At 41.6% G+C, this 18,525-nt stretch overlaps 1 protein-coding gene across 1 annotated transcript in view; it reads left to right on the top strand.

Moving 5' to 3' along the window:
• itpr1b (inositol 1,4,5-trisphosphate receptor, type 1b) overlaps window positions 1-18,525 on the top strand; it is a 367,911-nt gene that overhangs the window by 179,697 nt on the left and 169,689 nt on the right. The window contains exons 23-35 of the mRNA XM_084317431.1: window positions 4,270-4,396; window positions 4,525-4,579; window positions 5,623-5,788; window positions 6,648-6,815; window positions 6,962-7,033; window positions 7,543-7,680; window positions 8,390-8,515; window positions 8,986-9,186; window positions 9,962-10,213; window positions 10,698-10,823; window positions 12,082-12,210; window positions 15,242-15,362; window positions 17,653-17,837. Coding sequence (XP_084173557.1) covers window positions 4,270-4,396; window positions 4,525-4,579; window positions 5,623-5,788; window positions 6,648-6,815; window positions 6,962-7,033; window positions 7,543-7,680; window positions 8,390-8,515; window positions 8,986-9,186; window positions 9,962-10,213; window positions 10,698-10,823; window positions 12,082-12,210; window positions 15,242-15,362; window positions 17,653-17,837 — 1,866 coding nt within the window. The remainder of the gene's footprint in view (window positions 1-4,269; window positions 4,397-4,524; window positions 4,580-5,622; window positions 5,789-6,647; window positions 6,816-6,961; window positions 7,034-7,542; window positions 7,681-8,389; window positions 8,516-8,985; window positions 9,187-9,961; window positions 10,214-10,697; window positions 10,824-12,081; window positions 12,211-15,241; window positions 15,363-17,652; window positions 17,838-18,525) is intronic.

The raw sequence follows: 18,525 nt of genomic DNA, 5'->3' as shown, positions 1-18,525 counted from the left end.
GGCTACTTGGGCTCAAGCCCCGAATGTTTTCTGAAAAGCCCAGAATCTATTAAAAAAAAAAAAAAAATTATATATATATATATATATTTTGACAATTCATCATTGTTACATGAAAATATGTTTGCACCAGATTTAGCAGAAGCTAATTTCCATCTGTGGTCTATCCAGCTGCTAACTGTATTTGAGTGAGTTAAGTCTTGGTGTTATGGTAGACTCAGACCTAAGCTTTAAATCAAAAGGACGCTGAAAACCAGATCCATGCCTTTATCTCAAGCCAACTCGACTACTGTAATGCACTCCTTACCGGCCTCCCGAAAAAATACGATGATAACTATTTTATTGCAATGCACTATTGCATTATTTTATTCTATTTTACTAACTATTTTATTGCACTGCACTATTTTACTTTGTATCAGTGAATCATAGACGCCTGGCCATAAGAGCATTCGGAGCATCTCTGCTCTCCCACTATTGAACTTGGGGGAGCAAAGGTATGCTCTTGCTCCACCACTTTTTGATCATGTGAAAAATATGATATATCCCCCCCCAATATATAAATCTAACCATAACTACGTTATGGTTAACTGAGTTTTATAGTGAAAAGAGCAGCTTTATTGGTCAAGATTGAAGGCTCTATATTGCAGGAAATTGCACGTACAGGTTCATTAAATTAAAAAAAAACTGCCATGGAGCGGGTCGTGCCTGACCCCCTCCAAACCACCCCTTGCCTGCAAAAAAAAAAAAAAAAATCACCTACTGTATCTGGGCTAAGCCCCGGATCTCCTACAATCCTAAATCCGCCCCTGATGGGGACACTTTTGTGGGCAAAAAATGTATGCAGTTGCAGTGGACTAAGCACTCTCCTACCACTGCAGAGACTCTGGGATCTAATCCAGCTGTCAGAGGTACCTCCGGCTTGGTCAGTCGTCCCTACTAACACAATTGGCAGTGTTAGCGGGTGGGAAGCCGGTGGGGTATGTGTTCTGGTCGTTGTAAACTGCAACTCCTACTGGTCGGTCGGGGCACCTGTTCAGCAGGGAGGGGATCTGGGGGAAATAGCGTGAACCTCTGCACGCGTTACGTTCCCCCAGTGAAAGGTCAGGTGAAAAGAAGCGGCTGGCAACTCCACATGTATCGGAGGAGGCATGTGGTAGTTCTACACCCTCCCCAGGCCGACAGTGTGGCAATGCGTGCAACGACCAGGGAGGGAATTGGCATAACGACTAAATTGGGATGGATGAAAAAATGCAGAAAAAAGCCCAAAAATAAATAGAATAAAAAAATAAAACAAAGAAAATGTATGCAGTTATTCCATTGTAAAGCGCTTTGAGTACCAGTACCTGAAATTAACTGGTAATTGGTACCTGAAATGCTCCATTCATTAATTCTTCTGTATTGTAACTTGTTTGTAACTTGTATCATAACTTATAACTTGTTATTGTATTGTATGGTATGGTTCATTCTTAATCCCAGAGGGGAAACATGGTTTGCCACCAGAGGAGCGAGTACAAATACACAAACGAGAAACGATACAGTACGAGTTACATAACACAGAAAGAAAAGAGAAGATAGCCTCACAATACAGAGCTAGCAGTGTTTAACAGCAGATCATCAAATACATTATACAGAGGATGGCCTTCAAAAGAAATAGAGTTCAAGTTTCTTAGTTGTCATACAAAAATACAGAGTACTTTTATATAAAATGCTTCTTTCTGTTTTGCTCAAGAGATTGTGCTAGATAAAAATAGATAAGTATAAAATAAGTATAATAAGTATAAAATAGAAGTCAAGTACGTAGACAAAAGTGTGCAATGTACATATATACAATGCAGAGTAGAAAAGTAACTGAGTTACAATATATAGTACAATGCAGAAATGGGATGAGGTACAATTTAGGTACAATTTACAGTAAGGTGTGATGAGGTATGAGTTGTAGTGCAAATTCTTTACCAATAAATATAAAGTGTGTTAAGTGTCTAAAGTGGGTGCTGCAGTGAGTTGTTTGTTTAAAGTGAGTGTGTGAGTGTATTTGATGGTTTGTTACATAGTGTTATTGTCATTTAGCATCCTGATGGCCTGGGGATAGAAGCTTCTTCTGAGTCTCTCTGTGCTTGCCATGAGACTCCGGTATCGCTTGCCTGACCGCAGCAGTTCAAAGAGGCAGTTGTTTGGGTGGCTGGATTCTTTGATTATTCTCTTAGCCTTACCCATGCATCGCTTGTTGTAAATGTCTTGGAGAGTGGAAAGCCCCCCTCCAATTGTGTGTTCGGCTGAACGGGCCACTCTCTGTAGTCTGCTACGGTCTTGTGCGCTGCTATTCTCAAACCAGGAGGTGATATTGCCAGTCGGGGTGCTCTCTATTGTGCATGAGTAGAAGTTCTTAAGGATCTTCTGACTGACTTGGAACTTCCTTAGGCGCCTAAGGAAGTAGAGGCGTTGCCGTGCCATCTTGATAACACTGTCAATGTGTGTGGTCCATGTCAAGTCCTCGGATATGTGGACTCCGAGGTACTTAAAACTGTTCACTCTCTCAACCGGTGCCCCGTCGATGCTGAGGGGGCTGTAGTCCCTGACCCCCGACCTCCTGAAGTCCACAATCATCTCTTTTGCCGATGTTTAGGGAGAGGCAGTTCTCCTGACACCACTGCGACAGATTATTTACCTCTTCCAGGTAGGCCCTCATCGTTTGCAGAGATCAGGCCCACCACTACTGTGTCGTCAGAAAATTTGATGATTGTGTTGTTGTTCCACTGTGCCACACAGTCGTGTGTGTACAGGGAGTAGAGGAGGGGACTCAGAACACAGCCCTGGGGGGCCCCTATGTTGAGGGTGATGGATGAGGAGGTGCAGTTGCCTGCTCTCACCACATGGGGTCTACCCGTCAGGAAGTCCAAGACCCACTGGCAGAGGTCATAGTTCAAGCCCAGGTCCCTGAGCTTGGCTATGAGTTTGGAGGGGACTATGGTATTGAATGCTGAGCTGTAGTCTATGAACAGCATTCTCACATAGTTCCCCTGCCTCTTGTCCAGGTGTGATGCTGCTGTGTGCAGCACATGGGCTATGGTGTCCTCCGTGGACCAGTTGGGGCGATATGCAAATTGCAGGGGGTCCAGGTTGATGGGGAGGGAGGAACAGATGTAGCCCTTCACTAGCTTCTCAAAGCACTTCACGGCTATGGAGGTGAGAGCCACAGGGCGGTAGTCATTGAGGCAAGCGGGCGTAGATCTTTTGGGTACAGGGATAATGGTGGACTTCTTCAGACGGGTGGGGATGACAGCCTGTTCTAAGGACATGTTAAATATGTCAGTGAATACCGGGGCTAGTTGGTCGGCACAGACTTTTAGAACGCGGCCGGGGATGCCGTCCGGTCCTGCTGCCTTCCTGATATTCACTTTCTTAAAGGTCCTCCTCACCTCATGTTCTGTTAACCTGAACACTGAGGGCTAGATCCACAAAGAATGGATTGCACGGAGCAAGTTGCACCCTTACTTACAATTCATTATGAATTGAAAATGGGGGATCTTGATGTAAACAAGACAAAAGTCTTTCTCTGGTCTGCATCCCCTTAACAATTGTGTGTATTGAGCCGTACTGTATTGTACCCATTCTGCAATCTGTTAATAAAATGTTCAATCAATCAATCTGCACAGTGATTGATTGAATGAACATTCAATTCACACAATTGTTAAGGGGATGCAGACTAGAGAGACTTTCGTATTGTTTACATCAGGGTCCCCCATTTTCAATTCATAATGAATTGTAAGTAAGGGTGCAACTTGCTCCGTGCAATCCATTCTTTGTGGATCTAGCCCTGAGTCTCCATCGGCAGTGGCCCCCCCTCCATTGCAGTGGTGCCTCAAACCTCACATAGAAGGTAAGGTAAACCTCGCATAAGTTCAGTTTAGTCCTTGTTCACTTGGCTAGAGTGATCTCCAGGGAATCGGGAGGGAAGGTCAATCACTGTAACTTGTAACTTGTTATTGTAACTGCTCAATGGGTAGAGTGGTTGGAGCTATGGACATGGCACTATCACTGTCATGGTTAGGGGTACGATGCCCACTTGGTCCACCCATACTGGGAAATAAAATGTATGCAGAGTCATTCCATTGTAAAGTGCTTGATTAATTGATTGATTGAAAACTTTATTAACAGATTGCAGAATGGGTACAATACAGTACAGCTCAAGTGCTTTGAGTAGTACTATAGAAATATAGCCATTCATTTGTTCCTCTGTATTGTAACTTATGTGTATTTTCCCTCTCGCTGTAGTTCATTTTGAACGTACGGCTGGACTACAGGATCTCCTGCCTCTTGTGCATCTTCAAGAGGCAGTTTGAGGAGAGCAACCCACAAGCGGACAACACTCCCACACCGGACGGAACCGGCAATGTGACGGGTCAGGAACTCTTGCCTTCTTGGAAAGAGAGAACACTGGCCTGATTGATAACTATGTAATTCAGTAAACATTTCCTCGGATTCGGTTTCAATCTAACATTTCAAGTTTGAATCATTTAATTACTGCAGGAAATCTGGACTTTGAAAACATCGAGGAACAGGCTGAGGGGATCTTTGGAGGAAGGTAATCCGTCACAAGTTACACAGAAACTCAGAAGAGTTTGCCCACATTTCTAAGAAGACTTATCTGATTTGGTATAAACTGTGAGTACTTTCATCCTACTTCAAAGCACTTCCACTGTTGTATTGGATGTTAAGACATTAGAAGCAGAACATTTTAGTATTTGTTAGCAATGCTAATGGAAGATAATGAGGGAGGGCATACAGCATGTGTTTGAGACATGCTTCATGCTCCCATTGACTTGCACTGTCACTGTTTGTACATACTAACATTGTAAATACTAACATAAATACTAATCACAACTCTGGTGGAAGTGCTTTTAGAACAGACTGATAGGACTCTCAGTTTATGACAAATAAGATTCAAATTCAAATGTGGACCATCTCTTTTTATGTAAGTATATTTATAGAAGGCCCAATCAGTGATCCAAATGTAAACAAATGGATAGCCCCAGACAATAGGTAAATATGTATTTGTTGTATTGTGTGGCTGTAAATGTTATTTTTTACGTTGGTGAGTGGAAAAAATACATATATTCTGATTTACAATCGATTAGGGGCTATAGGCGGCCATTGGTTTTGGGGAGAACTTGGAAATCTTAAACCTAATTCAACAACACCCTTCCCAATCAGAACGCATCAGGATGCCTCCAAAGCCATGCCCCGCTAGGTAGCTAGCAGCAGGCCTTTGTGTACACGTGCAACTGTTATGCGCATAACAAGTGCACGTGTCACTAGAGGGTTCGATAGACGGCTCGCTCGTTCCAATCATTTAACTTGGTGGATTTGGTGGTTTGATTGGATCTCATTGTTTTAGCTTGTGTCCCTTATCGGAACAACAGATTATTTTAATTTTCTGTTAAATGTCTTATTTTTTGGAGTACTATCGATTACTGCCAAGATATAATAAGAAATCTAAGATGTTGCCAAAAATCTGCGGCAGCCTAGTGATCCTTTAATGACATACATTCTGTCGTCTACATATGAAACTCTTCAAGAATGTATGTGATTCTTTAACCCCAATTATTTCTTGCCATCTCCTTCCAGCGAGGAGAACACTCCCTTGGACCTGGATGACCACGGTGGCCGTACCTTCCTGAGGGTCCTGCTCCACCTCACCATGCATGACTACCCGCCCCTGGTGTCTGGAGCCCTGCACCTGCTCTTCAGACACTTTAGCCAGAGACAGGAGGTCCTCATGGCCTTCAAACAGGTACAGTAGGCCCCTGATTCACCTTATTGTTTCCGCTGCCACCATTACTTTCATATAAAGTATAAAGAATATACTAACCTTCATATTGTCTTTTACTATCATGCACTTTGCTACTAAGTCATCGTCTTTGCCTATATTACTACCTGCTATGCTAATATGTCTATACTACTATGCAAGACTGTAGCACCCAAGTTCAACACTGTTTGATGAACAATGTTACTTACCCTTTGCTGCCAGAGTTGTACTCTTCCTGCTGACCTGTTGTACTTAACTTGTAAGTTGTTTTGGATAAAAGCATCAGCTAAATGAATACATGCTAATGTGGATGACTAATTCAGTACCACGGATGGAACTAAACTAAGTTTTCAGAGGAACAATGTTTTCAAATGTTATTTATTATCAAAAGGTTGTGTTGTGTTCATTCATAGTTAAGTAGACAGTCAAGGTTGAGTGCTTTCTTGTGATGTATCACATTCACACTCCCACGTGATATGGATTGACTTTCACAACTGCAAATACATGGGCTGTCCAAACAATTTCAAAACTGAGTCATATGGTTCTTGAGTGCAAGGGTTCACTTCCATGTATTTTAAAACAACAAACTGCGTCAGCCTAGTCATGAGTGTGTGATTCTGTATTCTGAACAGTTTATTATGCCTGCTGTTTTGACTGTTTTGGTCCTGTTTACATGGCAACAGAATAGTGCAACTGGACCATTACTATCCATTTTGTACCTGTAGACGTCAGTAAACATATCCATAGTTAATGTCTTTCATCTTTGAGTATCAAGGGGCTTGAGTCCTTTTCTAAAGTCTGTCCCCAAGCCAATGCAAATATGCACCCCGTTGCCCAAATGCAGGTCCAGCTCCTGGTGACCAGTCAGGACGTAGATAACTACAAGCAGATCAAGTCTGATCTGGACCAGCTGCGCTCCATCGTGGAGAAGTCTGAGCTGTGGGTCTACAAGAGGCAAGGAGAAGACGGGATGGATGGAGATGGACCTTCAGAGTCTGAAAGCAAGACGAAGGTACTGTAAGACTACGTAGGGCGGGGCAGCAGTGCAATATTAGGGCTGGGGCCATATGGCCAAAATCATATATCACCATGCTTTTTTTTTCATTTTGATAGTATTTGGTGGACACTAAACTTCCTTGGTTTCTTTATGGCACACAGGGAGATTGTGGTGGCTCTGACAAGAAGTCGTCGGAAAGCACCAGCTGTTACAACTACAGAATTGTAAAGGAGGTATGTTCGGTTATTTATCGTTGTATGTTCACGTTTAGTTTCTCTAATCTTCCCCATTTAGTTTAGTTTAGGATAGTTTCTTCTTATCCTCACCAGCTCATCCGGGGTGTCAATGGTAACCTAAAATCCTACAAAACATTCTGTAGTAGACTAGTAAGACAGTGACGTTTTACCACCCTTCATCAGAAGCATCACGGGTGTGGATGTGTGACGTGTGCCGTCAGGCTGGTCACATGATTGTCTTACCGGAAGAGGCAAGGCAAGGACGTCCATTGTCAACCTGAGAGTTTTCAGAGTTTTCAGAACAGCACTCCAGGTGCGGGACAGTTAAGCCCTCTCGTCCCGCTTCACTGTCCGTTGACCGTAACCATGGCGACACTGATGCTTCTGATGAAGCGGAAACTTCAAGGTCAAGGAAACCTTCCATGTGTGTTATATAGTCATTCAAGTTAGGGTCTGGGTTAGATGAACCTTTTCTGAGCCTAAAATCCCGTCCCCTGCATTGTCAGGTGTTGCTGCGTCTCAGTAAGCTGTGTGTCCAGGAGGGCGTCTCAGGGAAGAAGAGTAAGAAGCAACAGCAGAGACTCCTGAGGAACATGGGGGCTCACTGTGTGGTGCTGGAGCTGCTGCAGATCCCCTACGAGAAGGTATAACGCTGAGGAACAGTGTCAACAAGTACAGGGATCCAACGCTCCTCATGTGTCTTTGACCCTCTTTCCCCTGAACATAAGAGCACTTTCATCATTTTTTGTCATCACAAACCTTGAAACATTTCCAAAAAGAAATCATAGTATTTCCATAATTCTTTTAAACTTAGAGTTGATTTTCTTTTATTTTAAATCTTTATTTCGATTATGTAAATAAATACAAACAATATAAAATCAAAACAAATCATTGATCTTAAAACAAAAATATATAAAAATAAACTAAAGCAAAACATAACAAAATTTACATGAGTTAATTCAAGGATTCAATGTCCCCAATGACATCACTGATGGCCATATTCAAACTAATTTATTCTTGATAACTAAATGAAGGTGTGTAAAACTGTTTAGAGCTAAAGTGCCCCTTTAAGTACAAAAGCTGTACCAAGGCGATGCATAACATTTACCATGGCAGTATCATTCATTATTTATACAATGACCTGTGCCATGGTAAAACTGGAATGACCATCAAACTACAATGATACTTTGTCGTAATGTTTACCCCAAGTGTAGTATTCTCCACTAATTTCCTTTCAAATGTAACGTCTATTAATAATAAACATAACGTCTATTCTATTTTTTTGACAACATCCCTATATATATTGTTATTATATATATTATATTATGACGGTGTACAATGTGTGTGTGTTAGGGTGAGGATGTCCGCATGCAGGACATCATGAAGGTGGCTCACGAGTTCCTGCAGAACTTCTGTGCAGGAAACCAGCAGAACCAGGTTCTACTTCACAAGCACGTCAACCTGTTCCTTAACCCAGGGGTGAGTGGATACCCCAGGGCTGTTCCTGGTTTTGGTCAGCCTCAAAGAAAACTCGCTGGTCCTCTGCTATTCTCAGTCAGCAGTTAAAGCAATAATCTCAAACATTTAGTTGTAAATTCATTTCCATTTTGCCCGTCTATCACTGATTGATATAACATAGTGGTGCTTCTACCTACAACTAGTTTATGAACGCTTTTACTTTTTCTACATTTGCTGTTCTAAACTCCGGCGTCTGGTGGGACATTCCTGGGAAAATAATTGGGTGCACAGGGAGTGATGTGTTTGTTTCGAATACATAGAAGACAAACTCAGGTTTTTGCACAACTAAATGGAAAGCAAGTAAATGCAGTGCAAAAATGTAACTGCAATGACTGCTTATCAGCGCTAGCCATCCTCGATATGAATAAATAAATAAAATAAACAAGGATCTTGCCCATCACTACTTTAAACTCTTGTCTCTTCTCTCCCAGATCTTGGAGGCGGTCACCATGCAGCACATCTTCATGAATAACTTCCAGCTCTGCAGTGAGATCAACGAGCGCGTGGTGCAGCACTTTGTCCACTGCACAGAGAGCCACGGGCGACATGTCCAATACCTCAGGTTCCTGCAGACCATCGTCAAGGCTGAGAACAAGTTCATCAAGAAGTGTCAGGACATCGTCATGGCTGAGGTGGGTGTCTGTCACATGTAGATTATTTTACTAATAGGACGTGCATGCTACTCTAGCAGAGACGGTCTAATTATATGAGGAGACGGGGCACTCAATCGTTTTTAATCGGGAAGTCCTCTACTTGCTACTAGCCAGACAGGATAAACAAAGCTATTTGGAGATAATAATTAAACGTCAAGGGATTTTATGTTAAACTCATAATGTTCTGCAGCTTGTCGTGTAAATGTGATGTCTACCAGCCGACTGGGGATTGCACAGTGAGTTGTTGCCATGGTAACCAAAGGCTCTGTGACCAAAACCACAGGATGGCCTATGCATAGAATCTAATAATGGGCATTTTTCTATCACAAAGTTGACCTTTGCAACATTTGTGTTTGGTCAATAATTTGCCAGTGTTCTCAGATATGAAAGGGCAACAATGAATTGTATAACCGATTCCTAGATGCAGATGATTCCCCTTTCAAAGAGGTAGGGGTCTGAGTGGTCTATACAAGAAAATCCAAGTGTAATTCCTATCTTATCTCCACTTCTATGGATTTTGGCCATAACGGAAGACTGTTCCTAAATGCAGTTAGGACCCTTTGTTCTCTCCAAAAGTGCTGAAAGCGGTCCTAAAGTGAGATAAAAAAAAATGGTTAATATCTACCCTGGGCTTGTTAGTCCCCAGGTTACTGCCCTGCTGACGTTAATATGACAGCAGAGTGAACTGACTTCTCCTCAGACAGGCTTTGATACTAACACCTCCCCCTCTCTCCTCCACCTCTGTCCCTCTCAGCTGGTGAACTCGGGCGAGGACGTTCTGGTCTTCTACAACGACCGGGCCTCCTTCCAGACGCTGATCCAGATGATGCGTTCGGAGAGGGAACGCATGGACGAGAACAGCCAACTCATGTACCACATCCACCTGGTGGAGCTGCTGGCCGTCTGCACCGAGGGCAAGAACGTCTACACCGAGATCAAGTGCAACTCCCTGCTGCCACTGGACGACATTGTGCGGGTGGTCACCCACGAGGACTGTATTCCTGAGGTGATCAGAGTTAGGAGTGTAGGGAACGTTTATATGGAGAATATGAAGAGGGATAATTATTTCACAAGTGAGAATAGGCAAAAAATATACACGCTAACAGGGTTTAAATAGGCAAGAATAAACATGGTAACAGGGTTTGAATAGGCAATAATAAACACTGTAACATGGTTTGAATAGGCAAGAATAAACATGGTAACAGGGTTTGTTCATCTGACAAAGGGGACACATAAGTTCAAATAAAAGACAACAAGTTTATATCTCAAAAATATCCATTGAATCCATAAGGGCCCCACAATCATGGTGCCTCTTACTGCTCATATAGGTGAGAACTTAATGTAAGGTCAGTATGCAAGAGGTTCAAATTGGAGTTGTGAAAACCATTATCGGAACCGCTGAAGTTGCATGTCCAGACAAAAGGGTTGGTTTGGAGTTGTGTGTGAAAAGCATTGGTGGTGTGTGTTCAAACGTGTCTTTTCCTCTCCAGGTGAAGATAGCCTACATCAACTTCCTGAATCACTGCTACGTGGACACAGAGGTGGAGATGAAGGAGATCTATACCTCCAACCACATGTGGAAGCTGTTTGAGAATTTCCTGGTGGACATTTGCAGGGTAACCCTTATTTCCTTTTGACATCTTAAAAGAGAGACCTTCCGCTATAGTTGCCGTCTTTTGACTAATGAAAATAACGAACATAGCCGGGGACGGTTGGCGACCCTACATAGCGATTTAAGACAAAGGAATTATTAGTGAATAGTAAGGTTGTGCAATGTGAAATAAATAAATAAAAACAAAAATCATCTGGGATTTTTTCTGATATCGATATATTTCATATATCATTCAGATACTGTTGAAGTATGAAAAATCACAAGATAAATAATGCACTTGTTGTTGATTGCATTGAACTGCTTGATAATTTAAAGTGTAATGTCAAACCAAAATTCCCCTCAAATATCGAAGATCTTAGGGCGGCTAGGTGGTGCAGTGGGCAAGGCGCTCACCACCAATGCAGGAGACGCTGGGTTCGAGCCCAGCTCTCCGCATTGCTATCAGCTTGGCTGGTCGTTCATACTAATACAATTGGCAGTATTAGGGGGTGGGAAGCTGATGGGTGGGGATCGGACGTTGTGGACAGCGACTCCTACAGGTCGGTTGGTGCGCCTGCACAGCAGAATCAGGAAGCGACGGGGGTGGCATGCCCTCCAAACGCAGACCCCCGACACTGAGAGATCGCACTGTGCAGGTGAAAAGATGCGACTGCTGCTTCCTCGAATACCGGAGGGGACACGTGATGTAAGGCTTAGTCCACATTGCAGCCGGCTTGTGGGAGGCATGGCCTAACAGCGTTCGAGACAGGGGAGGGTAGAATTGGACGATACGAAATTGGGATGGGAGAAAAATAGAAAATGGGAGAAAAAGTAGATAAAAAAAAAATATATCTAAGATCTTTTGAGAAAGAAAGGTGAGGTTGTTATCGTTCATTTAGATGATAGAATTCCACGCAACGAATATCATAATTTCATCACAATGATACAATAAATGAGAATTTAGAATTTTCACCCAACCCTAGTGAATAGGGTTGTGTATTCCATCTCGTTAGTGTCTAGATCCTAGAGCCAAGAAAGTCGTTTATTTAACATTTCTAGATGATGGAAGTGGTTAAGGGTTAAGGTAAGGGGTAGATTTATGACCTCATAGGTACGACTTGTATCACAGCTATTGGTCAAAAAGTGACTCTTCCCATGGAATCGTGCTTCCAGGCTATGGGATCTAGACACCTGCCTTCCATCTTTCGCCCACTGGCATAAGTGTACAGGAAGTGTGACCCGGTGGGTGTGCATCTTGCTAACCCTGTTATATTGGTGTCTAGGTGTGCAACAACACCAGTGACAGGAAGCATGCGGACACAGTGTTGGAGGGTTATGTAACCGACACGGTCATGAGCATCGTCACATGTTTCTTCAGTTCGCCCTTCTCTGACCAGAGTACCAGTCTGCAGGTAATCTGGGCCGTACGGGGGGGGGGGGGGGGCAGATATGACGCATCTGTAAGATCTTCCCATTCACAATCTTTAAAGATACAAACTGGAATTGACTTATATTCACATTATGCTCTTCAAGAGTTGGGCGTATTCTGATTCTTAGATTGGATTAGATTCAAATGTATTGTCATTATACTGTACAAGTACAGTACAACGAAAAGGAGTTTGGAATCCAACCAGAGTGCAAATGTAACAGTAAAGTGCAATAGTAATGTACAATGTACAGGTGATTAAACTGGGTATACATAGATTAGTGCAACTGGGTGTAGTGATAATCGGATGTAGAGTTGTAATACCAATATGAACAATGATACAGATATAAAGACAGTATGGTTGTAGTTATACTGGCCAGCAGCGTAACTAGTAAGAGTAGGTAAGGGATAGATATAGATATAATATCTACAGATATGTAAAATGATTATATGCAGGTAAGTACAGACGGGTGTGATGGATACAGTATATATAGGGTATATATAGCATTATTGTACATGCTATCCTAGGATTATATGCAGTTATATTCAGACAAATATGGATATATTCACTAATATTTACACACATTACTGGTAGGTGGTTTACACACATTATGGCTCATGTCAAACAAATGTACAATCTTAAAGCTACAATCTGAAATGTATTTTGTCGATATTAACTTTGTGTATTTATTCACACATGCTTTTGAAGAGTTGGGGCGTAGCCATATCACAGTTCAGCTCCTTTCTTCACTAATATTTACAAACATTACTAGTGTAAAACAGATGCCAGATGTAAATTTGACAGCTAATTTAAACTTTTACTAATCACTCGTACTGAACATAATTGAACATAATACATTTTTTAAATATGGTCCCTCTGTGTGGGTGGGTGGGTTAGTGTGGGGTTGTGTTATGTATACTATGCATGTTTAAATGTGCGTATCTGTTTTTGTCTCCATATTAGAATATATATATTTGTTTAATAAACAACAACTCATGTTTAGCTGTTACATGCCATCAATCCTTGTAGATGATACATTTCAGACAAAAAACAGACAAAGTATTCAGTTCAATGAAATGCTACTGTATGTAAACAAAGCCAGGAGTTGAAGCAGCAGCTTCAACAGAGTGCCGTAAGGTTCACAAATTGTACCTTTTTAAAAGGATCATTCACTTAATACATATAACATTTACATAAATTGTTTGCCCTGTTGGTAAAAGGAAATACCCTCTCTCTCTCTCCACTCATCTGTACTGTATATACATATGATATGACATTATTTCTTTTGTGCAGATGGCGCAACGTATGTATGTAAGTAACTGTTAAAGAGGAACTACTTTAAGAATTCATATGTGTTATTCCACTGGTCTGTGACGGTCCAAATAATATTAGTGAGAACAAAATGACTCTCGCCCTAATCCAAAAGCTAAGGGAGACTTAAACTTGTGATGTCATCAAGTGTAAAGTCTGAAGCTGCTCCATAGACGATGAATCAGGAGAGATGGTAAAGGTGACTCTGACCAGGGGAATGTTCAGAGTGTACAGGTACATTTTCAGTGTCAGAACTGAGAACACTACTGTAGAATAAAGCTAATTGGGTATTCAAAACTCAAACAAACATCCCGTCTCCCATTCATTGTCAATGGAGGTTTGAGTGTTACCTCTCTGGTTTCTGTCTTTGGGAGAGCTCATGGTCACACATATTGAATTAACTTTCAGAGTCTCTGGAAGTAACATATTGGAATTCTTGTTTTGGGTAGTGTTCCCCTTTAAACCCTCCCACGTTGGCTTCCCACCACTCATTCTTACGAAATAGATTCTCAAAAAATGGGCTCACTGTGTGGTTTTTCACTTGTGTGAAGCTTAGTCAGTGTTGTTGCCAGATCTGTAGGTGCATTGCACAACATCACAGCTGATATGCGGAGATGATAAACTGAACAATACTAGTCACTCATGTTGGTGTCATTGGCCCCGTGCACTGGTGTCACGTACCACAGTACTGTTCCTAGGAATCTCAACCACCATCCTCCATAGCTCCAGAAACCCAACGTATGTTTGTATTTTAGTAGCAGTAGGTGTGACCGCAACCAAGTCACTTCCCAGTCATGAGACAGAAGAGTGTAGTCAAGTCTAAGTGCTGTAAACCAAGTCAAAGTATCAACAAAGCAAGTTTCCAATAGCAATTTAATAGAAGGAAGATACATTATAATCTCTTGCTTGTAAATACTTTCACTTTGATGTCAAAATATTACAAGTCACGTCCCAATTCAACTTTATCACTCGTGACTCAAGTCCCCACTTCAGATAACATACACTGTAGCCTGAATCACTGTTGTAACTTGTTTCTCTAGAAGTGCCTGATTCCTTCCCCTTCCCCTTAGCAATGTTTTTACTATAGATGATGATGATGTTGCAACCTTTTCTCTCTCACAACAGGCCATCATTCTGGGAAAATTAACTGAGGTATTTGTCATGCTGTAGAGGACTAAGGCTGCCGTTTGGTCATAGTGGTAGAGGTTGGTCAGTGGTTTCTGTTAGGCACTGGTCTGATACTTGGTTGGGTCCAGGACTACCCCCTCTTAGTCGATTAGCCGATTCATCAGTTGGTTTGGTCTTAGTCGACAGAGTCTTTGCTAGTCTTTTTTGTATGTTTTTCTGTCCTTCTGTATGATTGCATGTGGGAAACAGATTTGACAATGAAATCAACGAATCAGTTGGTCGACTAAGTTTAGTTTAGGAGGACAGCCTTGTTTGCGACTAACCAACATGTTTACTCACCCTGCAGTTGTAGACTCTCTCTCCTTAGGTAGAATAGTACCCTTTACCCATTGGACACATCGGTGTACGTTGTGGGTTTGAGAACTACTTTGTTTTCCACGTTTGATCCTCATTTGGCTCTTATCTTCACCCCCATCTCTTTATCCGTTTTCACCTACATCTCTCTCTCTCTCTCTCTCTCTCTCTCTGTTTTCGTTGCATCTCTCCTAACTGTCTCTGCCCTCTGTCTGTCTTGTAGACCCGTCAGCCAGTGTTTGTCCAGCTGCTGCAGGGGGTGTTCAGGGTCTACCACTGCACGTGGCTCACCCCCGTTCAGAAGGCGTCGGTGGAGGCCTGCATTAAAGTGCTCTCAGACGTGGGTAAGACATGGGACTTCAACTGACCCACCTGGGCCAGCTCTGGCCTCGCACGGAATGTTTGTGTAGTTCTCTTTACTTCCAGCATGGTTACCTACATTCGAAAGAGAATGCCTAATTTGTATGCAATGGTAGTATAGGTAAAACTATCATTATATTACTCTTCCACTGTGCAACCGTTGTTTTACACACTTAGCAACTGTTGTTTCTTCCAACATGGAGGAACACTGAGCATTCTAAACATCCTGTGAAAGGCCTCTATTAATGCTGTTCAAAAGGCATTATCAGCATTCCAAATGACTAATGTTAATGGTATAAAATGGATATGATTACATTCAATTGGAGAATGCTCATCCAATGGTAGGGGCAAGATAAAGTTCAAACAAATAAACTAAATTCAGGATTTCCATCCATAGAAAAGACAAAGCGCTCTCTTGCTAAATTAGTGCACAATCCACAATTAACATAGAACAAAGCTATGTCCTTGAAGTGAGTCAGTCTATTGTAAATATGATGATTGCAATGTTGTGCTGGAACTACTTCATCCTGAACGGCAACTCCGGCCAGAGAGAGAACAGGTTGGCATCAATACAGGCGATTGTTCAACCTTATACAAGTTTACATAAACAAATGAGGATTATTGAGAATGGTTTCTGAAAAACTGAATAAGAAAATATAAAAATAATTAGCAGAGGTACATATGCTTACTAATCACAACATGCTAGTATTTAGAATACACACGCAACTAGAAATATGCTATATAGCATAACTAGCTGGCTAGCATTAGCTCAATTAGCAGCATTAAAACCTGTTAAGCCTGTAGGTCCCCCGATTGGGGGACCCTGCTTTTCTTTATCATAAATCGATCAATAGAGACCGTATTAGATCCCCAATTATCATATCATGGGGTATTATTGGAAAGCCACACTCATTGGCTACAACCCTGTCCAAAGGTTTCCGAGATCGCCAAATGATTGACTGAGCTAGAGCCCCCGGAGGTCGGGGGTGGTAATGTGTACTTTGGCGCACGCCTCGCATATCGGCATGTAACTCGAGAACCGCTGAACGGATTTTGTCACCTGAAAGGGCAATTGACAGGCAACAAATAGGGCTATAATTCTATCTATAAATTGTATTAAAAGAAATGCACACCCGAGACGCTAGAGATCAGCAAAGTGGCGCGTCGCGAATCGTCCTCATGAGGGCCCACATGTGGGCCCTTGGATGTTAAGAGGTAATGTAAAGACCATAACCCTATCAAAACAGCAGTCAAAGTGTACATTTTAATTTTTACCGATGTTTTTTAAGATTTACCGAAAATAAGAATTTATCGGAAAAATGCTAATTATATCTCTTTTATCGTAAAACCGTGAGGAAATGACTAAATCTAGATTTAACCCTGCCATTGGAAAGAGGAGCCTTTTCCCTATCCATAGATGTATGATTTGGCCATAATAAGGTGAAGTTCAAGGTCAAATATGAATTTATAATTAAAATCTATTATCATCTATTATCATTTATTACTGTATCTACAAATCCTTCTGTTTAATCATCTTCCCTTTATTCATTTGCTTAGATTTTTTGTACACTTGATCTCAATAAGGTGGTGAATGAGCTCAGTGAGCAAGCTCTGTTTGCTCACAAATGTAACATACTGTAGTGTTATTCACCGGCACAGATACAAAAAAATATCATCATTTATATTCTCTTTTTTTTTCATTACAATTTACTCAAGCCTAGTAACGGACACAATATTTCTGACACTGGGAATACATACCCCCAGGTCCCTAGATACCAAGAACATGCTAATTGACCTTGTAGAAGTGGAGCAATCTTCCATTTACTTAGGCATGTACCTTTAGGCGAAATTTCGGAAAATAGGGCTACAGCTTAACGGGTTAATCAAATATAACACAAGGTAGCAAAAACCAAGTTATAGTAATATATAACAACTTCACGAAACATAAGGAAGGCTACTTATAAAAAATGTCTAACATAAAACCACAGGCACTACATTTTGTAGGCTATTAATAACTTACATTCTTCACGAACACACTCTGATGTGACAGCATTATAACATGTACTGGCAAGACATCACATGCACCTACACAACACTAGGACCCCTGTGCTGTCTAAAAAGGTGCCTTACTGAAAATAATAAAACCCAGCATAGCACAAATAATGGGGAATTTACAAGACAGTCCATCGTGCGTCTTCTTTGAAGGTGTGTGCCATCTTCTATTTGGTAGAAAATATTCCATCCTTCCTTCCTTCCTCCCCCCCTCCCTCCCAGCTAAGAGCCGAGCCATCGCCATCCCGGTGGACCTGGACAGTCAGGTGAACAACCTGTTTGTGAAATCCAACAACGTGGTGCAGAAGAGCATCCTGAACTGGAGGCTGTCGGCCAAGAACACGACGAGACGGGACTCCAACCTGCCCTCCTCCATGGACTACAGGAACATCATCGAGAGGCTGCAGGTCCTGACATTTACTTAAGCAATAACTCACGACAGGCCATGGTCTATGGTTATTATATCACAGCTAAGGGGCATAGTACGGCTTTTATAAAATGGTTACCAAGTACAGTAGGCTATAGCAATATGAAAGTAAGACACACTTAAATTAAAATGTTTATGTTTTTATTAGTACATTTTGATTGGTAAATAATAATGTTCAAAATAGCTACCTGCACTACAAGGCGGTTGCTCTGCAACATACACACTAACAACTAGCTGGCGTTCTTTTTTTGCATAGCTGTTTTAACGTACGACCTAGAACCATTATTATACAGTTTTAATATTTTTTCATGCAAGAATGTAGCCATTTAGATTCCAAATATTGTTTGGAAATTTGCTCCAACATTACGGAGATTGAGCGGATGTGACAGGACTGGCATCCCAGCTTAACTGGGAGTCCCTGTTCAACGTGAGTTTAACTATTATAACCGATCGTCCTGCTATATTCCTTTTTCTGTAATTTGTCTCCCATCCAAATCATCGCTTTATCTGTCTGATTCAGATGACACTAACAGAGATTTTGACCCTCTCTTGGTCCATACTCCATATTATAATAATAATTATATTAATAAAAATGTATTTGTATAGCACTGTTTTTTGCAGCTCTAATTGCAGCTCAAAGTGCTTCACAGCAGTAAAAAAAGACAGGC

Source organism: Notolepis coatsorum (genome assembly GCF_963971535.1).
Source record: "Notolepis coatsorum genome assembly, chromosome: 6".
Classification (NCBI taxonomy): Eukaryota; Metazoa; Chordata; class Actinopteri; order Aulopiformes; family Paralepididae; genus Notolepis; species Notolepis coatsorum.
This window is presented reverse-complemented; position numbering and strand designations above follow the sequence as displayed.